The sequence below is a fragment of the Elephantulus edwardii genome, unplaced genomic scaffold, assembly GCF_000299155.1.
Source record: "Elephantulus edwardii isolate Elephantulus edwardi_28Jun2011 unplaced genomic scaffold, EleEdw1.0 scaffold00022, whole genome shotgun sequence".
In the NCBI taxonomy this organism is placed as follows: domain Eukaryota; kingdom Metazoa; phylum Chordata; class Mammalia; order Macroscelidea; family Macroscelididae; genus Elephantulus; species Elephantulus edwardii.
Window position 1 is genome coordinate 20,314,963 of NW_006399772.1, and position 25,638 is coordinate 20,340,600.

Sequence of the window (25,638 nt, forward strand, 5' to 3'; positions counted from 1 at the left end):
TCTGCCAATTCCTTTCTATATAATGACTCAGTATATTCCTTCCATCTTCTTTTAATACTTCCTGGATCATTTAATATTCTGCCCGAAGCATCCTTGATTACAGCAACTCTATTACTCCTGGTTTTCACCAATGTAGAGTCTCCTTGTTCTGGTCAAAGGACTGCCTCTTGGTTTGTGTAGAGGTTATGCATTAAACCAACTAAGTGTTCTGGAATTTCCATTCTTCTCAAAGTTGTCCATAATTTATGAACCACATAGTGAAATGCATTTGCATATTCAGTAAAACACAATAAACATCTCTCTGACATCTTTTACTTTCAGCCAAGATCCATCTGATATCAGCAATTGCTTCCCTTTCTCCACCTTCTCTCCTAAACCTATTTTGAATTTCTGGTGGTTTCCTGTCAATGTACTGGTCCAATATAGTCAACAAATTTTAGCAAGATGTTTTTGAACAATCTTCAGCAAGTGTTTCAGCACACAGGTACGGTCCTTGTCATGCTCACCTGGCCAACTGACTGGAAGAGAATCATTCTTGCTCCAGAAATGTACCAAAGCAACACAAAATCCACCCCATTATAAAAATAGTGTATTGCCAAATGAATAATGCAAAGGTAACAGCAATCCAATAGGAGGTAAGGTATCATCTCTGCAACCCTATTATTATAAGATTTTTTTTCTGATTCAAGGAGATTAATTCTGTATGCTTTAAAATTGAGTAAGATGAAACCTATTTCACCTACTTTATACTCATTCTGTCTTTAACTCCTGATTATTGACTCGGGAGTAAATTTCTACTTTTTGTGGTAGGGTTTTTGTTTTTGTTTTGTTTTGTTTTGTTTTTTCCTTCTTTTGTGTACCATCGAATTGGATCCAAGTGGCACAGGAGGAGATTGCCCCTTCTTCTGCAGCTGAGCATCTAGTGGATTTGAATCACGTGCCTTCAGGATTACAGTGCAGCTTCTTGCCACTAGGCCACTAGAGCTCCCTAAATTTATGGGGGTTTTGTTGTTGTTGTAGTCTCTTGCTTTCCTTTAAAATGTTAAGAACTCCTAACTCTTCTATCTTTGTTCTTGGCAAAGAGTTGGCTCCAACCCATAACAATCCTATGGTCAATAGAATGAAATGTTGCCCCATCATGCACCATCCTGACAATCTCTCCCGTGTTTAAGTTCATCTTTGCAGCTACTGTGTCAATCCATCCTGTTGGGGGTCTTCTCTAATCCTCTACTTGTTCAAGCATGGTGTCCAAGTACTGGTCCTCCTGATCATAAACCCAAAGTTAGTGTAACAGACTCTCACCATTCCTGCTTGTAAGGAGCACTCCAGTCGATGGTAGATTTTTGTCCTTTTGGCAGTCTGTGGTATGGATTCTTCGCTAACACCACAATTCAAACACATCAATTTAATTCTTATTTGATCTTCCGTATACATTGTCCAAATTTCACATGCATATGAAACAACTGAAAATACCATGCCTTGGGGCAGGCATACCTTACTCTTAAAATGACATCTTGGCTTTTTAGCACCTCCAAGAGATCTCTGGCAGTAGGTTATCCCGTTGAAATAAATCAGGATGAATATTTATTCACAATTTTATAAAGACAAGCAAGAAATCTGAAAGTTAAAGAACTCCCAGGACATGTTCTAACCAATTAGATACATAATCAAGTAAATGTTTTTGGAGACATAACAGACTCACTGGCAGCAGGTTTGGGGTTTTATTGGGGTTTTTTGGGGGGGTGTTTTTTACCTTTTTTAATCTTTATTAATTTTAATGAACGTTTACAGAGACTTAGGGTTTTCAGTCATTCATTGTTGCACTTTTCTCCCTGCCCATCCACCTCCCCCAATTCACTCTTCTTGAAAAGAAAAATTCTTTCATTGTTATGCAATCCCTCCCCCCAAGTCCACTTCACTTTGCAGCCTTCGTTCTGGACTCCTGTCATGACAGTCATACCCAATCATATATCACTTTTAAACAGTTCTCTCCCTCATCTATTTCAATGCAGTATGTATCATTCCTCCCCCCCTTCTCTGCCTTCCCTCAACCCCAATGTCAGCCCTGTTTTACAACAGTGGCTCTATGAAACCACCACCCAAGCAGATATATGCACACCCATGTTTATTGTAGCTTCGTTCGGAATAGCAAAGAGCTGGAAACAGCTCAAGTGCCCATCAACAAACACACTGATAGAGAAGCTCTAGTATAGTCACACAATGGAATACTATGCAGCTTTGCAAAAACAAGGAACTCATTAAATATTATGCAAAATGGATGACCCTGAAGAACATTATGCTGCGTGAACTATCTCAGTCACAAAAGGACAAATATTGCATAGGGCCACTGTTGTAACATGGTTTTCATTCATTTTTTTTAATAAACATTTTTAATAAGCAGATGAGTACACAGATAATATTCCTCAACAACTTTTTGTAATCTTTCTCTACACCAAAATATTTTCAAGTGTTAATGTTAATCTTACTAAAGCTATGCATAGTAAATATATTAACAAGACAAAATATTAACCTAATTAGACCATTAATTTCCAATATTAGGTATGCTCATTTCAAAAGCACAGAAATAATACTGTCTCACAATCAAGTAACTTTCTCTTTTTTTACCATCAAAGGCCCTTATTTCTTTCAACCCAACTGAGCTCTACAGTTCCGGAAACACTTACTGTTCTTTGCATTAGCAGAGGAGAATCTGTTCCTTCCTCTTTAAAACTTGCTTCCATACTGATCACATCCTCAATAAGCTCCTCCACCTAGAAAAATGCAGTGCACTTTAAAAATCTTGCAGAACTATATAAGTAATGCTTCCACCTGATGCCAGGTACATAAAGTACTCAAGGTTTTTGAGAATATTGAAATTGAAGTCATATAGCCATTAAAACTTGAAAACTGAATATAAGACAATCCTAATCTGTGTGACTTTTCCTCACTTTTGCTTCTGCCAATTGATGAGTGAAGGCTGGGGAAAGCACCCAGGGTTTGCCTTATGAAAACCGGTATAGAATGGTTACCACGAGGTACCTTGATCAAGAGCCCTGGTACTTAATGTGTAGAGAGATGACTTCCCTGATTATAGTTGTCAAATGTCTTGATTGCATTTATAGATGTGTATGTAAGAAAACATTAGTCAAATTTTAGCCTACTACTTCCCATGGATACAGACTAAATGGAAACCTATTATTGTCTTCCCTATAGGGATAAAAGCCATGAGAGTGACTGTAACAATAATAGCAACAACAATTGCCACAGGAACCCTAACTATTAATGCTAGGCAACACTGATAACAGCATATGAGATATTCCAGCAGTCAGCTAAGTGCATTCTATATTGGGAGCTCTAGTGGCTTAGTGGTAAGGAATTGTGCTACCAACACAAAGGTGCACAGTTCAAACTCACCACCTGCTCTGTGGGAGAAAGAAGGAGAGTCTCCTTCCAAGTGATTATCAACCTCTAAAAATTCCCTGGCAGGTCTGCTGTGGTTCGACTCTGACTTGATAAAACATAACAATACTGTACTTATCGATTCATTTAAGCTTTAATATAATCTTGTGATGTAAGTACTGTTATTATCTCCTTAGAACTAATGTGAAAACTGAAGGACAGAGACAGTAAATAAAATTAATGAGTGGTAGGAAAAGATTCAAATTCTAGATTTCTGGATCTACAGTGCTAACCTGGAACAAACTTTATTAAGCAACACAGAATGCTAAAGAGCAACGACATCATGCTGGAGAGTAAGGTGCACCTAATCCAGGCTATATTCGCAATTGCATGCTCTGCATTGCAGAGCCTAACAGTGACTAGTGATGATAGAAAGAGAATTGATGCCTTTGAGTTGTGGTGCTGGAGAAGAGTCTTGAATATACCATGGACTGCCAGGAGAAAAAATGGTTTGTTTGGGTTTTTATTTCCTGGAGAGGGTGAAGCCAGGCTGCTCCTTGGAGTCAAGGATTCTGAAAATATGTCTAACATACTTTGGGCATGTTGCAAGGAGAAACCAGTCCTTGGAGAGGGATGTTTGGGGACATGCACAGGGGAGGAAGACGCTTGATGAAACGGATTGATTCAGTGATTGGGGTAGTGGGAGTAAGTGTATCTGAGACAATGAGGTTGGCACAGGATAAAGCAGGGTTTAAGGCTCTTGTACATAGGGTCGCTATGAATCTCAAGTGACTCGACGGCACATAACAATAACAACAAGCAACACTATCTCTCTTTCTATCCCCCTTCCTCCCTCTCTCCCTCCTGTCGTCTTTCTCCTTCCTCTCTCTCTCTCTCTTCTCTTGCATATTCTCTTTTTTCACCCACCTTTTTCTCACATGTGCTCTCTCTCCCCTTCTCCTCTCCTCCATCCTATTTTCTTTAGTGAAAATCTCATCTAGAATACGGAGTCAAATATGTGACAAATTCCAAGTTTACAATTAAAGAATTTTTCCAGATTGTGTGCCTAGACAACCAGAAGAAAATTTGGGTGGCTGGAAGGATGGGCAATATCCTACCATGTGATTATGGCCTCAGAAAACCCACTGGAGAGGCAGCTATGGGGTTGGTTCAAACTTTATGGCACACAACAACAAGAACAATATTCAAGAAATAGGGAGTTCCGGTGACTCAGTGGGAAGAAGGTATACTGCAATCCCAAAGGCACATGGTTTGAACCCACAAGCTGCTCTGCATGTGAAGGAAGGACATTCTCCTCTTGTGCAATTTACTGTCTTTGAAAACCCACTGGAGAGTCAAGAGTGGTTTGGTTCCAACTCAATGGCATAGAAAAACAACAACGGATAAGAAATATCACGTGATTGTATTGCTGTTATTGTCTAGCCAACATTTCTAGGAATCTTTAAAAAGTAGGTATTCAGAAACTTGTCAAGCACTCCCAAAGACTATATGAAATGTTTCTCGCATAATAATTTAGCAAATGTTTACTGAGCACTTATTATTTACAAGGTCTTGCTATAAGTACTAAAGCTACAGGTGGCAAACAGCACAAAGTCCTTGTCATCACAGAACTCAAATGTTACTGAGAAGATAAATGAATTGATAACAATTGACAGTGTCCTGAAGAAATTAGAACAGGCAGGAGACACAACTTGACATGAGACAGGTATTATTATAGGGAAGCAGTGAGAAAAATATTTGCTAAAGAAATGATATTCTAATAGAGACATAAATAACAGGGGGAAGGATAGTCCACACAGAGTGATTAACAGAGGAAAAAACCCTGGAGTAAAACAAAACTTAGAATGTTTGAGGGAAAGTGTGAAAAACAAGAGAAAGGGAACAAAGGGAGTGAGGGCAAGGGCTTTTTGAAGGGAAGCTGGGGGAAAATGTCAAGAAACTAATATTGTTAAAAGTTCTAGGCCGCTCCTGTCAAACAGAAATTTCTGCAATGAGAAAACTGTTACGTGTTTGAGCTGTCCAGTGAGATACCAACTAGCTGGTGTCTGCAGTTGCACTGCCTGGTGGCTTAGAATCAAGAAGCTGAGCTGAAATCCTAAAGGTACAAGGTTCGAGTCCATCAGATGCTCCATGGAAGAAGTATGGGTAATCTCCTGTGTAACTAAACCTGCTTCTGAAAATCTGCCAGAGAGGGTCAGCTATGGGTAGGTTCTGACTCAACAGCACACAGACTTGATGGCCACAGTTAAACTGCCAACTCAAATGTCTGTGGTTTGAATCCACCAACTACTCTGTGAGAGAAAAATGTGAAATTTCTTCCAGTGCGATTTATTGCTTCTAAAAACCCACACAGAGTCAGCAATGAGTTGGTTCCACTTTTCAGGATTTGTTTTGTTAGCTGTTTTTGTTAACTTTTGCTAACTACATATATATGCTTGAAATATTCCTAGTGTGACCGAAGAATCGTATTTGTTCTTCCATTTCATTCTTTAAAATTCTCTATGAATTTATTAATTTAAAATTATAAGTCTATCACTATTGGGCTATTGAGACTGCAGCTCTAGGTCAAGATCAGGACAAGACTGTATATGTTATTTCAAATGTTTTGAGAGACCTTCAAATAATTCACGATAATAAATATGCTTGTACTGTTCCTCTTGTTTAGTTTCTTCTCTGAAAAAATTTAAGTCATGTCTTGACCATTGTAAAACTTAAATTTTAACTTCACTATATATCTCACTTCCTCATTCCATTATTTAATGAACAAAAAACTGAACAGAATTGAATGAACAAAAAACTGAACAGAATTGAAATATATTTAAGAAAAGAATTGTCAGCATAGTTTGTAGCTAATCTTTTGGAGTCTTCCAGCAATTTCAGTAAAATCTACTTCTTGTTGTTGTTGTGTACTGTCAAAATGTGTATGACTTATAGTGACCCTATGAACAAGACATCTGAACCCTCTCGTATTCTTTGTCATCTTCATCATCTCTGATATGCTTGAACACTTTGCAATCACTGTAGCAATCCATCTCACTGCACTGACCTTCCACCTTCCCAAGCTTGATGTCCTTCTGAGGAATAGCTCCTCCTAAAAACATGCCCAAAGTATGCAAGATGAAGCTTCACTATACTTTCCTCCAAGGAGCACGTTGGCTTCACCTTTTCTAAGACCTAACTAACTATGTGTTCTTTGGGATTTTAAGTACTATCAATACAATTCAAAAGCATCAATTCTTCTTTTGTCATGCTTATTTGTTGCTAGCCCTCAGACACATAGCAAGTGATTGAAAAGACCATAACTTGAATCAGGAATCTCTTAGTCTCCAAACTGATATCATCGCTCTTCAGTAGTTTGGAGAGTTCCTTTACAGCACACTTTCCCGAAGAGTCTTCAATAAGGATTGAAACCCACTATCAAGAAGACAAAGATTTTCACTGCTGGGCCAATTGGCAGCACTGTAACAGATGGAAAATGGATTGAGGTTACTAACAATCTCAGCTTGCTCGGCTCCACAATCAACACTTTTGATACCAGCAGTCAGGAAATCAAAAGATAAATTGTACTTGGAAAATCAGGAAGCTCTTCAGTATACTGAGGAGTAACAATGTCTTTCTAGAGACTAAGGGGCACCTGATCTAGGCCATGGTCTGTGCAATTTGCTATGCATCAGAGAGCTGGACAATGACTAAGGATGACAGAAATAGAGTCAATGTCTTTGAGTTGTGGTGCTGGAGAAGAGTATTGAACATACCATGGACCACCAAGAAAACAAACATGTCTGTCCTGGAGAGAGTGAAATCAAATTTCTCCGTGAAGGCAAAAGTTTTGAAGCTCCATCTCACATACTTTGGGCATGTAGCCAGAAAGGACCAGTCCTTGGAGAAGGATGTTATGCTTGCAAGGGTAGAGGGATAGTGCAGGAGAGGAAGACCCCAGATGAGATGGATTGACACAGTAACTAAAGTAACAGCAATAGATCTGTTATAGTCGGTGAGACTGGCTCAGGATAAGGCAAACTTCAGAGCTACTGTACACAGGGTTGCTGAGTCACAGGTGACTATTGAGTAATTGTGTCAAAGATGTTGACTGTGGACCCAAGATGAAATCTTTGACAATTTCAATATTTTATCCATCTATCATGATGCTTCCTATGGCCCAGTAGTGAGGATTTTTATTTTCTTAATGCAGAATCATAATCTATATTGAAGATTGTAATCTTTGACCTTCTGCAGCAAATGTTTCAAGACTCCCTCATTTTTAGCAACTGAGATCATATCATCTGCATAATGTAAGTTGTTGATGTGTCTTCCTCCTAATCTGATATAACCTTTTCTTCATAGCACTCAGCTTCTTGAATTATGTTTGCAGCATTCTGACTGGAGAACTAATTCATCCTTGATGTATACTTTTCCTGATTTTCAACTATGCAGTGTTTGCTTGTTTTATTTAGAAAACAGCTTTTTGGTCTAAGTACAGTTTTCATAAGAGCACAATTAGATAGATGTTCTGGAATTTCCAGTCTTCTCAATGTTAATCACTGTTTGTTGAGATCTACACAGTTGTAAAAAAGAGCAAGGCCCTTGTGAGAAATGCCATATATGACCTTTACCAACTTCACAGTGGGAAATTGCCCCCATCCACAGCAGCAATAACACAAAACCAACTCCCATGAGCTCAGATATGTCTCCCAAGCTGCCATACCTCTTTCTACTCATCTCAGTCTTATAGGTTTGGTGGATACAAAAGTCTACATGATAGCATATAGACTACACAGAGCACATATGGGGAAATCAAAGGTTAAAATTCATATTAATAACAGAAGAGTCAAGACAGCTCCCAAAATGTGCACCCAGGCACCTCAGATTCAAGCACTGAAGCATTGACAAGTCCTTAGTCCTGCCAGTGTTGGCTTCCCTCCCATTTAGCCAACAAAGTTCTCAGTCCTGCCAATATCGGCTCTCCTCAATTGATCAACAAAGCTCTCATACCTGCAAATATTAGCACTCCACCCAATTGTTCAACACAGTTCTGAGTCCTCCTAAACCCCACAAGTCCCTTCTCATGTCAATGGCTGCTGCCGCCATACTGAAACATGTCCTACATTTGCCTACCTCTTCTTCACCAGGGTGGGGAGGGTTTATTTCCTCTTCTCTGAATGGGGAGGATTTTATCTCTTCAGCTAGAGTTGTTCAATTTATTGGCAAGACTAGCCAATACTCTTGTAGATTGTTGAGACAGGCCAGTCCCCTTATGGACTGGTGGATAGCCAATCCCTTTGTGGATAAGACAACATGCACCAAATAGTACCACCCATCCACATAGTCAGTCATCTACACTAAAAGCCACATAGAAAGACAAAATCCGTACAAGTCAATTGTGTTTGTGTAGTTAATCAGGCACAAATTCCTATTCTTCTGTTCTCTGCTGTCAGCCAAGATCTATCTGACACCAACAATTGCATTCCTGATGCCATGGCCTCTTCTAAACCTAGCATTAACTTCTGGCAGTTCTCTGTCAATATAGTGTTCTACCCATTTCTTACAGAATCTTCAGCAATATTTTGCTTGTATGTGATATCAATGATATTGCTCTATTATTTCCACATTCTGCTGGAAACAGAAAAAATATGAATTTCTTCCAGTCTGTTGGTCAAGTAGCTGTATTCCAAATGTCCTAGCACAGAGTGGTGAGCACATATAGGTTTGCATCTGTTAGTTAAAACATGTTAATTGGTATTCCATCAATTCCTATGGCCAATGCCGAAGTGTGGCTTGAACATCTTCTTTAATTGTCATTGTCTTATATGCCCCCTCCTGAAATATTTCCATGTAGACGAGTTCTTTTTGGTAAAGTGACTATATATTCTTTCCATCAGTTTTTGATGCTTTCTCGATCATCCAAGATTTTGCCCATTGTACCACTCAGTATTGCAACTTGCGACTTAAATTGGCATTCAGGTTCTTTCATCTTGAGAAATGATCAGAAACTTTTTCCTTCTTTTGTTCTCCAACTCCAGCTCTTCAAATATTCCATTATATTTTTCCTTGTCTTCTCAAACTGTGCTTTGAAATGGTCTGTTCCTCACTTCACCTCTACATCTCTTTCCTCTGTTTTGGGTTCTCGATGCTCTAGTGCAATTTCAGAATCTCTTGAGACATCTCTTTTGGCCATCCCTTCCCCCACCCTCCTCTTTCTATGTAATGATCTTTCTCTCTCTTCATGGATTACATCATTGGTGTTATCCCTCAGTCTTAGATCACTGATGTTCAAAGCCTCAAATATATTTTTGTGATAAATTCAGATAGGATAGACTCAAGACTTATTTTTGGTTCTTGTGGAGAGCAATGGTGTCTCCCTGGAGACTAAGGTATATTTGATACAGGCCATGGTCTTTGCAATCACTTGTTATGCATCAGAGAGTTGGACAATGACCAAGGAGAATAGAATGAGAATTGATGCCTTTGAGCTGTGGTGCTGGAGAAGAGTATTGAGAATACCATGGACTGCTAGGAAAACAAACAGATTTGTCCTGGAAAGGGTTAAACCGGGTGGCTCCTTGGAGGCAAGGATTCTGAGGCTCCGTCTAACATACTTTGGACATGTAGTGAGGAGAGACCGGTCCTTGGAGAAGAACATCATGCTTGGGAGGGTGGAGGAACAGCGCAGGAGGGGAAGGCCCTCTATGAGATGGATTGATTCAGTGACTGGGATAATTGGGATGGGAGTGTCAGAGACAGTGCAATGGGCACAGGACAGAGCAGAGTTTAGGGCTGTTGTACATAGGGTCGCTATGAGTCTCAGGCGACTTGACAGCACATAACAACAACAACTTCACTTTGACCTTGCACAGGAGTAATTGATGGTCTCTTCTAACTTCAGCTCCCAGCCTAGTTTTGACTGCTGATATTGAGCATTTTTTCCACAGATGTAGTCAATTTGATTCCTCTACAGTCCATCAGGTGAGATGAATGTGTACAGTTTTCATCTATGTTTCTCTGATATGGATGAGCTTCTTGAGAGTCACTATGTCTGTCAATCTACCTCCCAGAGGGTCTTCCTCTCTTTTGCTGACCCACCACCTTTCTGAGCATGATATCCTTTTCTGAGCTTGCTGTTCTTTTCTAATTGGCCCATCCTAACAACATGCCCAAAGTATGTTGAATGAAGCTTCACTACATTGCCCTCCAAGGAGCACAGTGTTTGCACTTTCTCCAAGACATACTTTTTTGTCCAAGGATATTCTGTACTCTTTCCAAAACCACAACTGAAAGACATCAAATCTTCTTCTGTAATTTTTTTTTGGCATTATCCAACTTTCAGATACATAGCAAGTAATTGAAAAGACTATGATTGGAATTAGGTGCTCCTTAATCTTTAAACTGACAATCATAGCACTTTCGAGGGGTTCTTGACAGCAGATTTTCCCAGTGTAACAAAACTTTTATTTTCTTAACTGCTGGTACCAAAGGTGCTGATTGTGGAACCAAGTAAGATGAAATAGTTGACAACTTTAATCTTTCCAAAATAAAGATGACTAAATTTTGTGATTGCAAAGATCCACCATATACAGGTAATGATAGCACTACATAGATAATCCTGCCTCTACAAAAACACTGAAGAGCTAACTCAGGATTGTGTTGTTGTTATGTGCCATCGAGTCGTTTGCGACTCATAGCGACCTTATGTACAAGAGCCCTAAACACCGTTCTATCCTGTGCCAACCTCACCATCTCAAACACACTCATTCCCACCACTCCACTCACAGAATCGATCCATCTCACCGAGGCTCTTCCTCTCCTGCACCAACCCTCCACTCTCCCAAACATGAAGTCCCTCTCCGAGGACCAGTCCCTCCTTGCAACATGCCCAAAGTATGTCAGACGAAGCTTCAGAATCCTTTACTCCAAGGAGCATTCTGGCTTCACCCTCTCCAGGACAAACCTGTTTGTTCTCCTAGCAGTCCATGGTATATTCAACACTCTTCTCCAGCACCACAACTCAAAGGCATCAATTCTCTTTCTATTATCCTTATTCACTCTCCAACTCTCCGATGCATAGCACGTAATTGCAAAAACTATAGCCTGGATCAGGTAATCCTTAGTCTCCAGACTGATGTCATTGCTCTTCAGTACTCTTGAGAGGTCCCTCACAGCTGACTTTCCCAATGCAATTGATCTCCTGATTTCCAGGCTGCTGTCAACAAGAGTGCTGAATGCAGAACCAAATAAACTAAAACTGTTAACTATCTCAATCTCTTCACCATCCATACTGATGCTGCCAATTGGCCCAGTCGTGAGAATCTTTGTTTTCTTGATATTGAGCTTCAATCCATATTGAAGACTGCAGCAAGCGCTTCAGGTCCTCCTCTGTTACAGCAAGCAGCATTGTGTCATCTGCATAACACAGGTCATTGATGATTCTTCCACCAATCTTGATGCCACATTCCTTCTTGTACAGCCCAGCATCTTGGATGATCTGTTCTACATACAGATTGAAAAGGTATAGAGACAAAATACATCCCTGACGGACCCCTTTCTTGATTTTGAACAATTCAGCACTCAAATTTCAAAACCGAACTCAGTATAAAATTGAAATGTTCTTACCTTTTGAGGATCCCTTTCAGACATTACTTTTCTCTCTACATGTATAATTATAGTCTCCTAGGAATCTCTGCCTTTTGGTTGTACACCTATATATCTCATGTCTGTCATCTGTCCACAGGACCACTTTTTCCTGTTTTATTTATTAAGGACTTTGGCCCAGTCATTATTCAAGGTTGATTAAATATCTATACTCTATCTCAAATCTTTGCTTCATGGCTTCTAGATATCTTTATAATTAGCAACATAGGAATTTAGTTGTTCTCTTTTAAAAACTACAAATACACTGTATAACAGATGAAGCAGGAATAGAAATACCAGATCAGAAAGAAAGAATTACAAACTAATAGAATAAGCATCCTCAAAGTGATGAAGGTAGATAATGAAACACAAAGAAATAAAAGTTGTTTTGAACAAAAGCAAAATGCAGATAATAGACATGAAAAGCATAAAGTTCATGGCAAAGAAAAAAATGCATAAGCTTTTACAGATTTAAAAATAAAGATCTAAAGAGACAAACTTTATAACAGCACAGGATGCAAGCGGATAATGAAGGGGATTTTGAAATATTAGAGGCAAAGAACTTTGAATCTAAACATTTAGATTCAGCAAACTTTTATTTAAATATAAGGATTAATTTTCCCCTTTATCATAAATGATTCTAAAGTTTAAGAGAAAGGGAGCTTTGGTGGCCTAGTGACTAGAAGCTGTGCTGCAATTATGAAGGCACACTGTTCAAACCCACCAGATGCTCTGCTGGAGAAGGAGGGGCAATCTCTTCCTGTGTTAGTCAGATCTGATTTAACAGTATACAAAAGAAGAAAGTTTAAGGGAACAAGACCATTGTTTTTTCAAAGGTCTTGAAAGTACTTTTTTCAGGAAGCATTCTAGAAAAGAAGGTAAATAAAACCTTGACATTATTGCTACTATTGTTGTTGATTGCCATTGAGTTGAGCATGACTCATAGTGACTCTATGAACAAAAGACATGAAGTCTTTCTATAACTTGTAATTTCTCTAAGTTCATAGGGTTTCAAGAGGCCTGTTGTTTAGGAAACAGATGCCACTCCTGCTTCAATGAATGATAAAAAAGAAAGATTGAATAAATAACAAAAAATGTAGCCTACATAACAAGAATGTTTTTTTCTAGAAAAAGAGAGAACTCTTATACTATATCTATACCTGTAAAATGAGTGTAGGCATCATAAGGATGACCATGTTTGACTTCTAGTAACTCTGTGAAGGCTAACCACACCATTAAAATACAAAATAAATAAATCAATCCAGAGTATAGAACTGTTTCCTATAAAGTAAGGCATTGTCCCCCATGCTTCTGCACCACTTCTACTATTCCAGCACCATCATTAACTCAAACGAGTCTAAAATCTGTTGTGATGATCACACAGACTTCACAGAACCATACTCACAGTTGTGAAATTTATTAGAGAAGTTAACAGAAGTTAACAGGCTATTATATAGATTGGCAGAATGATACAATCCTTCTGTCCCAACAGCTTCTCCCATGTGTCTGCAGCCCCTTTGACCTTCAGCCTCATTTCTTAGGTCATTGTTCCCTTGGTCTTGTCTGTCATGGTGTGGAATCTTTCACTCCTCTAGCAGGGATGAAGGGTGAAGGCCTTTGGCTCTGGCTCCATGAGGCAGCAATCTCAAGTCAGCTCCATCTCTTGTTTGGTCTCTGGTTCTCTGCTGAGATTGCTATTACTCTGTTGTAGATCTCAGTCTGGCTGATGCAGGGAATCCCTACCCCAAATGTGTACTGCTTCCTTTTCTATCTTGGTATTGAGAGTCTCAATTTCTGCCAAGGAACATGCCCAGTTTAAACCTTGTGAGATGGCAAGACTAATCAGTCCCTTTGTGGATAGACTCACACATTTTATTTGTATGATCTCAACCATCCACATGGCAAAGTCAAAGTCAATGGCTAGAAAAGACTTTTTGTTAGTTTTTTAGATCATTTTATATTGATTTGCATATAAAATTCATATACATTATGTTTCACGCTGTCCTTAATTCACACTGGGCACTGTGTTTCATACAATGATTTCCATTCATTGTGTTCTATAGGAAAGCTATTTAGAACAAGCAACCCTTGACACCACACTGTCCCTTTCTGCATATTATGATCAATTATTATTCTTGATATTCTCTTTCTTTGGGACTCCTGGAGGAGTCATGTATGATATATGGGTCATATATGATATGTAATAGATACCCTGAGCAACATTGATAATCCCTCTAAATGAAGGGACAAATTATATTTTATTTACAGTTTCAATTTGTTTTCTGAGAAATATATTTGTCTTTTCTATTGTGACTTGAGTTTCAACTCACGGAAATCCTACAAGTTTGACTCACCTTCATTTCTATGCCAACCCTTATACTCCTTCAGACATACATCCCTACTTGTGTTGACACGCAACCAAGACTCAAAAATCTCAAAATCATTTCCAAGCTTTTCTTCTCCCGTACTTGATATATACAATGTGACATCAAGTCTTATAAACTCAACTTCCACTTTTATTTTTATCTCTTATTTTGTATTTCTTTTACCTAACTCAAATTATCCTGATTCTAGCTATCATTAAAATTTATTCCAATAAATCTTTCAACTTTTTCAGAGACACCAACTTTATTTAGCTAGTCTTTCCACTCAGTTTGCAACTAAATGCCCCTGAAGAATATCATTGGTTATTATACTTTTACAATTGAGTCTTTATTCTTGTTCCTGTGGTAGACAATGAGAATTACCTGCTAAATATATTCCCTTTAATCCTTATTAAAATGCATTGGTTTTGTTGGGCATAGCAAAGTTGTTGTTATGTGCCCTTGAATTAAGTACACTTTATAGTAACTCTATGAGCTAAAGATTGACATTTTTCCCTAGCCTACGTTCTCATAATCTTTACCATGCTAAATCTCACTGAGTCTATCCTTCTACTGATTGTCTCCCTCGCCTTCACGTGACTCTCTACTTTCCCAAGTCTTTGTCCTTTTCCAAGGATTGGTGACTCCTGACAGCATGCCCAAAATAAATGAGCCAAAGTTCCTCCATGCTTGTCTCTCTAAGAAACACTCTGGTTACCTTTCTTACAAGACAGATTTGGTTTTCCTTTTGACAATCCATGGTATAGTCAAAAGTTTTCATTACTACCACAATTCAAAGATGTGAATTCTTGTTCTACCTTCCTTATTTACTATCTAATACTCATATACATATGAAGCTATTAAAAATACCACTGGTTTAAGTAAGGTGTAACTTAATCTTTAAAAACATCTTTGCTCTTTAGCACTTTAAAGAGTCCCTAAGCAGAAGATTTATCCAGTTCAACAAGTGTTTTGATCCCTCAACTGCTGGTATCACAGATTGATCATGGATCCAATTAACACTATCATTGACAACTTCAGTCTTTTCTTTTTTCCATCTGTCATAATGTTGTTATTGATCCATCTGTGGGTGATTTTGGTTTTCTGATGTTGAAATGAAACCTATATCGAAAGATACAGTCTTTGATCATGTTTAGTAAGCGTTTCAAGTCATCTTCACTTTTGAAGCACAGCAAGGTTGTGCCATCAGCGTAGCATATGCCTTTGATGTTCACCACATATCCAGAATAAAAAGTAAAATGTATTTTTTTCTATTTTACATTAGCTAGATGTGGTTAGATGCAATAGTTTAAACTAATAAATTGTAAACGTATGTCTGTTGTGTACTTCTAGAAAGGTTTTTCTCTCATAATAGAGTACTAAAAAGCAACTCTGTCAGTCTAGAGTCTAAGCTGTACCTAATTCAGGCCATGGTCTTAGTAATTACTTGCTATGCATCAGAGAGCTGGACAATGACTAAGGGTGAAAAAAGAAGAATCAGGGTCTTTGAGTTGTGGTGCTGTAGAAGAGTATTGAACATACCATGGAACACCAAGAGAACAAATACGATTGTCCAGGAGAGGGTGAAACCAATTTGCTCCTTTGAGGCAAGGATTTTGAAGCTTCATCTCCCATACTTTGAACATGTTGCCGGGAGGGACCAGCCCTTGGAGAAGGACATCATGCATGGAAGAATAGAGGGACAACACAAAGGAGATCGACTGACACAGTAACTGGGGCAATGGGTGTAAGTGTGATGGAGACAGTGAGATTGGTTTCAGGATAAGGCAGAGTCCAGAGCTATTATGCAACGGGTTGCCATGAGTCTCAGACAACTCAATGGCACATACCAACACAACAACATCCTATTTCTTAGGATATTGCTACATTAATAGCAGAAAATGAGAGTATTTATTGGGGGAAAAAAAGTAGTAGTCATTCATTCATAAACATGCCAAAATATTCACTGATAATTGTTTGGTAAATATATGCTATTGACATTAAAGATACAAATATTAATAAAGGATTATGCGTTTGATCAAGGAATCCATAGACTTGACAGTAAGACAAACAAGAAAATTAATAGTTAAAATGTAGCATGTGCTATGACAATACTATGATGTATGTGATTGTTATCCATCCGTAGGTGTTGCCATGAAAACTCATAATAAATAGGTGCTTAACTCAGAAAAAGAATCATCAGAAGAAATGGCGTAGAGAAGAAACTTGAGGCAATTTTTTTGAATGGAGTAAAACATAGTAGATATAAATAGATATTGAATAAGCAGAAAGTAAAAAAAAATTGAGAGAGTAGTTATCACCTTTGAAGCTCGCTAGTGGACATATGACTGAGGGAAGCCCAGGGTGTAAAGACAGGGCTGTTAAAATGTGTGTCTAGGACTGGAGGTAAGGGTTAAGTGTAGAAAAGTCTTACATTACTAGAAGTACAAATATGGACTTTATTCTTGGAAGTTAAGTGTCCTAAATTGGTTCTTTTGACTATATACTTCATTAACTAAATGACTTCTATTAAGTTATCCTAATTCTGATCACAAAATGTAAATAAATCTAAGAATATTCTCATTATCTATGATAGCTATGACTTCTGAGAGTCATATCAATTCTCTGAATTGATAAAATGTTTTCTGATGTCACCAGAAAATAAGTTAGAGTTGCCATTGTTTGGTCCTATTGAATCAGCTCCTACCCAGAAGCCACGTACAATACAAAATCAAACCAGCATTGCCTTGTCTTAGACCATCTTCACCTATCGGGGCTTCTCCTCCTTTAGACTGATCCTATTTTATCAAGTATGACATGTTTTTCCAAGGATCTGTCCTTCTTGGAAATATACCCGAAGGTTTGTCATTCTCACTTCGAAGAAACGTTCTGGATGTAATTTTTCCAAGACATTCTTTGGGAAATCCATAATATATTAAATAGTCTTTGTCAACACCATAATTCCAAGGTATCAATTCTTCTTAAGTCTTCCTAATTTCCTAACTTTAGCAAGAATATGTAGTCATTTAAAACAACATGGCCTGCATTAGCCACACCTTAGCCTTCAAAGTTGACATTTTTGCTTTTTGATAATGAAACACATACCTTATGGAATAGTTAAACACTCTGTTACACAGTCTGTCACTTGATGATTTCTGCTGCTCCTATGGGCATTGAATGTGGATGCAAGTAACATTGAATTCTTAACAATGTCAATCTTTTCTCCATTTGTCATGGAGAATTTGTCATGGGTCACTGTGAGTCATAGTTGACTCAGTGACATCTAACAACAACAACAGCATTTATGGAATAATTCTGAATTTGGAATATCTGCTAAGAAAATATGGACATCAATTTTTTTCAGTGTCTTTTCAAGAACTTATCATATATATCTATAGTCAACCAGGGGACATACATGCCACTCCACGTTGTCATCTTCTTCCCCAAGTGTTAGCAGTGTGGTAAATGGACTTCTGATGAGGCCCACGTCACTGTGGGGAGACAGGTTTCCATGCCTAACTGGAAGAAGAGGAAGAACACTGCTTGGTGCTGGAGGGCAAGGTCGTTTCAGAGTCTGACTGAGAATCTGATGGTCAAGGGTCATGAACGGTTTCACTTGCTGTCTTTGGGTTTTCTGTAGCTGAGTCCTCCCAGGATTTTCCAGATGGGCTGAGACCTAAAAAAAAATAAAAACCAAATAAACATGATAAATAATAAAAGAAAGAAACCAAGTGTAAAAAGAAAAAGAGTGATATGAGGATGGTTATATCTGATCTTTATCAACTCCACAAAGGGGAACTGTCTTGTCAACAATATTAACAACACAAAACCAATTCCATGAGGTCAGACAGGGCACACACACACACACACTCACTCCTGCACTTCTTTCTATTCATTCCAACACTAATCTTGCTGCTTTACTGGGTCCAAAATCCATTGTGACATCTCACCGACCACACAGAACCATATTAACAAAGTCAACAGGCTAGAATTCAGGTTAGTAGCAGAATTCAATCACTCAGTCAGGACAACTGCTGACATGTGCTTGCAGGTATCTCAGCCTTCAACCTCTTCACCATGGCTTCAGGCCAGTGTTACAAAACTTAGTTCTGCAAATTACTACAGATCTTCCCTCCACCCTTACCGCATCCCCCACCCCTCACCCCCGTCATCAAAGAAACCTGGGGGAAAGCAACAGTGAGTGTAACAAGAACCCCAAGCACCTGCTGTGATTTACCTACAAATTCTTCCACCCATGTTAGGATTGCATCTCCTTTACACTCAAAGTCTTGCCTTTATTGGGAAAGGGCAATTTTAAATATTTCAGCCTTTCCCATTAAAAGCCTATGAATACAGTATTGCTTGCTTGTCTTCTTTATATTTACTGTGCTCTGATGCCGCTTCTAACACATGTGCCTCAAGTGGCCTCTCTATAAGCCTATTTAATATTTCCCTCATGTTACACAATAGTAAAGATTGCTGTTCAGTGCTTATTTCTCCTTTTATTTCAGTTGCACAAACTACTCCTTAAATCCCTTAACATGCATTAGCCCAGATAAATAGCCTCTACAAAGTATTTTGCATTTAAATTAGCTGGTTTGGGGTACAATATTGTAGTTGTTACTTTAGTTTAATTCTGTTATGCTGACATTTTTAGCATTATTTTAATTGTGCTACCATAAAATAATTTTCCAGTCATATAAAAAAGATTAAGATTGGTAATAAAGATTACACGTATTACTAATTATATTGCTATGAGCTTTAAAGTTGTAAAACAACATTTCATTAGAATGCCTGTGGGAGTTTTTAGGGTAGTTATGTAGATTATCCTCCAGTTTAAAGTTAATCCTTCTTAATCTGTATACATTTAAAAAATGTATATTATAAATAACATTTTCAGATTTTGAAAACTGATCTTTTCATACAATATTATAGAATGCTGAAGAACGTTGTTTGCCTACACATGAAAAATATCTCCTGCTCTAAGGAAAGAATGTTGAATGGGAATCTATTAACTCTAAAAGTCTTTATTAGAGTAATTACTGTATTTTGTGTTTTATCAAGAGTATAAGAAAATTCATAGATTTTGAGCTCAAGGATGTAGGAGTTTCTAAGGTAGTTAGGCTGTTGTGATAACAATTACAGAAACAACAGCCTTGGTAATACGTGTTGTTGTTTACCATCAAGTCAGAACCAGCCCATAGCTGACCCTCCGGTGGGTTTTCAGAGGCAGTTAATTGCATGGAAGGAAATTTTCCATCCTTCTCCTGTGGAGCAGCTGATGGATTAGAACCATATGCTTTAGGGATTGCAGCGCAGCTTCTTGCCACTAGGCCACCAGTGCTCCTTATGGCAATACAAGTAAGCAATATATCACAGGCACTTCTTGGGAAATTTCCATGTGTAATTTAATCTTTGTTGTTTTCTTGTTAGATCAAAATAAAGAAGGCAAAACTTTGGAACATAGTTACAAATTTTAGTGTGAGAAAGGCCCTACAAGAAGACTATCTCCTCTTCTGAACATGTTACACACAAAGACAGACGAAAATGCAACAAATGTGTTGGTGGTGTTGTTACATGCCATTTTAGGCAGCCCCAAATCCTTGGACTGATTTCAAAAAGACAGGACAATTGAGCAAAGGCACCAGTTTGAAACAATGTGCAGCCAATTTTCATAGTGTTTTTTAAACAGAAAATACAGTCATAAAAGACAACAATGCATTTCTTGCTTGGATGACACACTGTGAGGGAAAACATAAATGAAATAAATGAACTTTGTAGACTTGTCCACTTGTCCGAGAAAGGTAGGAGATTGTCACGTCTTGTCTCCAAGTGTTTACAATCCAGTCACAGTTTAGACAAAGAAGCAAAAGGTATTCATTTTCTGGGGACAAGGATTTTAGTTTCTCTTTGAGCCTACTGTACAGAAATACTCCCTTTATATAATCTTGAAGATGGCACACAGCACCCACTCACAGCATTGTGCTTATTAAGTGAACAAAAGAACGAGTCATGAGAGTACAGTATGAAAGTCTGATGATGACCACAGCGAGCTCTGGGAAGTCAGAGAAGCGGGTAAATCTAAGCCAGTACATAATTTACCCAGAAAAAGCTGTAGACAGTGATCTTGTGTGTTGGACTTTCCAAGAGACGAAGGCGAGCAAAGTGAATCCAATAATTAATTCACAGTTTCAGAACAATGAACTTCGAACACTGTAACTCTGACATGCTTCTCTCACATACTACACACATACAACCAACCATGCTCCTATTTAGTCCGTGATAATGTCCATATGCAGAGATCTGTTTTTCTTTGATCCAACAATTTATTTAATTATGGTCTACCTAGCTCCCAAAACATCATAAATAAATATGTAAACATTTTTTCTAGAAAATGTAGCCTAAAGTCTTCAAAGGAGTTGGATTATATTCTGTAATAATAGCAGTTGAAGGAACTACACAAGATGATTTTAGGGTATCTGGCATGTAATGAAATTTGAAATTATAAATTCAGATCCATTTGACAAGGCTCAACTCCACAGAATAGTCATAAAGATGAATTTAGAAAATTTTGTGTGGTTTTTTTTTTTATTTTTATTTTTTTTTTTTTAGAAAATTTTGTTTTGCTTAATCTTAAAATAGTATTAAGTTCTAACTAGTTGGTATTGTAACATATCATTGAGTAGGAATCAGTTCATAACTGACCCTCCAGAGGAGTTTCAGAAGCAATAAAGTGCATAAGAGGAGATTGTCCATCTCTATTCTACAGAACAGCTGATGGATGCAAACCACATGCCTTCAGGTTGACAGTGCACTCCTTATATCTAGGTTACCCTCTTCATGTTCAAAGCTAATGATGGTTAGAACAAAATGAGAACATTGAACTGCTCACTGAGAAATTGGCTATTTGAATCCACCAGCCATTCCATGGTCGAGAAATGGGTAGGCTATTCCCATAAAGATTTGCAGCCTTGGAAACCTTAAGATACAATTCTACTCTGTCCTACATTACAGATGAGTTGGAATTGATTTATGGAAATACGTTTTCAGTTGTTTAGTTAAACAGTCCCATTTGCATTTTTATTTTAAATTTTCTGGTAAACAGTAGAGCTGTAGACCGTTTAGACAAAATGCAGACCAGCAAAGAGATGCTGACTGGGAGAGCTTTCAATGCCCCAAGTGATTGTTAGCTGCCGTGGAATCAGCTCCAGTTCATCGGGACCCTCATGCCCCAAATAATCAAACCATTGTGATCAATATAGTTTTCATTGGATGATTTTCAGGATCAAATTGCCAGACCTTTCTTCCTAATCTGTCTTAGTCTGGAAGTCCCACTGAAGTTTGTCCAACACCACAGTAATATCCAAGCCTCCACTAACAGACGGGTGGTGGCTATGCAGGAGTTGCATTGAAATCTAGCATAAGTGTCCTACATGGGAAGGTTAGCATTCTGCTTTTAAACCACCACTGAACCCTCTCCTCATGGAGTTATGCTTATCTACACTGACTGGTTTTCAAATTATACTCCTGAATATATGTGTTAATTCTCTAAACTCACATGGAATATCATATATTGCTATATTTGAACTATTTCCTATATGGGTTTTGGATCCTACCTGACAGACTACATGCTGAAGACTGGAATGCAAAAAAGAATTTAAGAAGCAAATGGACATTTCCCCCAACACACCTTGAAGACCTCCACCAAACCTGTGGTTCCCTATCCAATAATTTCATCCACTCTTAGCACATCTCCTTAAATATTGCTGTGTCATCTGCAAGGATTGGAACCTCACTTCATACTTTTCCAGGTTGATCTTTATTTTAGGCTCCTTTACCATGTCAATGTTTATAAAGAAAGCATAAGATAATGGCAAAGTCCTCAGCTAATTTTTGCAATACTCATTCAACAAACATTCAATGAATTTGTTCTTTGTTAAAATAAGCACCGAAGGGAAAGTAATTTCTCTCCAGAAAGCAGGACTGTGACCCAGGAGTGGCCATCCACCTGGAGACCACTTATCTAAACTGAGAGCAAGGAACTTGTGAGGAGGTGAAGTGGCTTGTGGGTACCTGCCTTCGGAACTCAAAACTACAAAGTGACAGCAGACATCATACAAGCCAAAATCTCTGTAACAAGCCTTTTTATGACTATTCTCTTGACTAGTTAATCAAATCAAGGAGGCAAACATAGTAACCTAGCTAATAAGCATGTGTAGACCATTAGTTGAATATAGATTTATTCTAAATTTTTACCTTGTTACAGTAAAAATATATTCATGTGCATGTGCGCACTCACGCGAGCGCGCGTGCACGCGCACGCGCGCACACACACACACACACACACACACACACTAAAATTCAGACAATTCCATTTATTGCAGTATGACAGCTCTTATTTAATTTTGTTAATTTTATCTTAAGCTTGAGTTTAATAAATGAAGTAAAAGTTTGGACTTCACTAGTGAGTAATAGGTAAGTATTAATTATGTTCCTAGTGCCACAGGTATATAAGAGGAAATCTATTTTGGGGGACTTAGGATCCTACTACCTCCTAAGTCTCTACTCATAAAAGCTACATGGCATTTGTTAATGTTCTATAGTAAAGATTAATAACTCATTTCTTCAAATCTTACTTTCCTCATAGCAGTCTTTGAATGTGATATGCCCATAAATCTCATCTTGACGAAACCTAAAATTATAAAGTAGAGCTTGTCTGATTGAGATGTAACTACTGAACGAAAGTAGAGCCCCGTTCATCAAAAGTTTTACTTGGGTTTCTGAATAACTGTCACCATATTTCAGCTGAATATTATATAATCCAAAGCTATTTAATGGATAATAACATAAAATGTGATTGTAACATATTTCTTCAGTCCCAATCATTTGAATAGTTTGGATAATTCCAATGGTATGTTTTCAAGGAGAGACCCATGCATGAAAGACTAAAGAGGCATGAATATCATTAGGCAGAATTTTTCTAATTCAGTGGTGGTCTAGCAATAAAAATGCCTATACTTCACTAGTATTAATATATACACTATAAAATCTAAGCTTCTCTTATATTTGCAACTAGCCCCACTTACCACTGTGTTCATTTATTTTGCTTACATTAGTTTCTCTATAAAATGTCCATATTTATCCTTTAAAAGGAGAAGGAACAAATACCAGCAACAATACCAGTTTACTTAATCTCATCTATTTCCAAGAAGTGGGTATGTTTGATACTTTATTTTTAAAAGCATAAACATCAACCCAGAATCACCTAAAGGACTCTGCACCTCATGTTGGCTTAAAATACATGACAGCAATGCACAAAGAAAGCCAAATGTTAGTATCAATAAACCATGTAGGAAAATAAAGCCACAACACTTTAGTATTTGACCTTGCATTCTTAGGTTTGCTATTAATTATACCTATTCTCATTTATCAACTATTCCATTATATGGCATTTTGCATTTACAATAGTAAAAAAATGTATTATTAAACTCTTTTCTTCATTAACAGCATGTGTCTTGCAGCAATAAATGCCAAGGAGTGAGCCAAGAATAATACCAGCTGTGACAGTTAAAGTTATATGTCAACTTGCCTGGGTCGTGAGTTTCAGTGATTTGACAATTATGTAAAAGTGCAATTTGGCATATGTATAATGATGTAGTTTGACAGTTATTTAATGATGAAATTGGGAATGATGTAGTGACGTAATCATCCTCCCTTTCTTGCGTAATGTTGCTTTCCACATAGCCACTTGGTGTGTGGAGCCTTATCATGTCTTGTGAGGAATGGGTATAATTCTGAGAGTAATCTTTTGAGTGCCTATAACAATTAGGTGTTGAGCTACTGAAAATGGATTCAAGTAATATAATAATTTATCAAACAGAATACATTTATAAGTATAACTTATAACATAGTACCATAAATACTATGAAAGATGTAAAAAACATTGATTTAAAAAAGCCTCCTGAATACAATAAGAAGCCATGCAAACTAAAATGAGTTTCTGCCTCAAGCTTCACTCATTTGGCTAGCATTTGAGTGCGTATGTGTACCTGGCACTTGGGTAACCCAAGTGAGCAATGTCAAATGTGCTCCCTTGAACAGGTGGAAATGACAGAATTTAATGACTTGATAAAATCCCAAAGTTATGTTATAGGAAGGAGAGATACAAGATTAAAATGTGTTAAAAAAGAAAAAAAAGAAAAGCTTGGAAGAACTCTGGAAGTCCTAATCTACAACATAAAGTCTTTCAAGCGTTCTGAAAAAATCTAAAGCCAAGAGAGGATAAAACAGCTGAATGGGATCTTCTAAGAATTAAATCCTATTCACAGCCTTAAACTTCTCCAACAGGATAAAAAGAGAAGAAGAAAGAACAGAGAGAGAGAGAGAGAGAGAGAGAGAGAGAGAGAGAAAGAAGAAAGCGCTCTCTGAGGATTGGAGGTGACAGGGGGCTGGGTCTGACAATGAGTTGGGAAGACAGCTGGGAAAAGCACGGAACAGAAAGTACAAAGACCCTGCTGTGGGAAGAAGCAAGGTGGGGAGAAAATGGAACAAAAGGAAACATCTGAGCTGTTACGGAGAGATCAGATTGTGTAGTGAGGCTGAAAGGGTCTATGGAACCCATCCGTATAGTCCTTAGATATTTAGATATGTTTTCATTTCTTCAGCACCATGAAGAAGTGCGGGAGTTTCAGTCATAAGCATTTTAGAGCGGAAAAATGAGATCTCAAAAGACGAAGCATGGCTGCTTGAGCCAAGTTTATAAGATGAGATAGTCAAGTGAGGTTTAGAAATAGATTGGTGATTAGCAAGTTTCTGCTCTGTGTAACTGAAGAGAGATTGATATCCTTCATTGAGAAATCTGAGGTTTCAGGAGGACAGGAATTACAGGTTTTGTTTAGAGTGAAATGAGTTTGAGATACTTTGAAGATGTCCCAGAAGAAATGCCAAGAAGACACCTAGATATGTGAGTCTGTAACTCGGAAGTAAGACTGCAGATGTAACCAAATGTCTTCTCTACAGGTTAGCTGATGAGATGGACTTTGATGAGTGGACATAATTAGGAGATGAAAGGCCGTATATAACTGGACGTAGTGAATTCCTAACTTATAATTAAACATAGGAAACTCTGTTCGAATACTAAACACTAGCTATTCTCCCCCGATGTCCTTCGAGTTTTGTCCTATACACCTTGCAAAATGTCTGTTTGATGTTTGTACACATCACATTACTG

The 25,638-nt window shown here is 37.9% G+C and overlaps 1 protein-coding gene across 1 annotated transcript in view; it reads right to left on the reverse strand.

Moving 5' to 3' along the window:
- Nucleotides 1-18,012, reverse strand: part of TFEC (transcription factor EC) — a 40,341-nt gene extending 22,329 nt beyond the window's left edge. Inside the window, exons 1-2 of the mRNA XM_006882694.1 lie at nucleotides 17,824-18,012; nucleotides 2,685-2,771 (exon numbers count right to left, since the gene is read on the reverse strand). Of these exons, the coding sequence (XP_006882756.1) occupies nucleotides 2,685-2,771; nucleotides 17,824-18,012 (276 nt within the window). The remainder of the gene's footprint in view (nucleotides 1-2,684; nucleotides 2,772-17,823) is intronic.
- Between the last annotated feature and the right edge of the window lie 7,626 nt (nucleotides 18,013-25,638).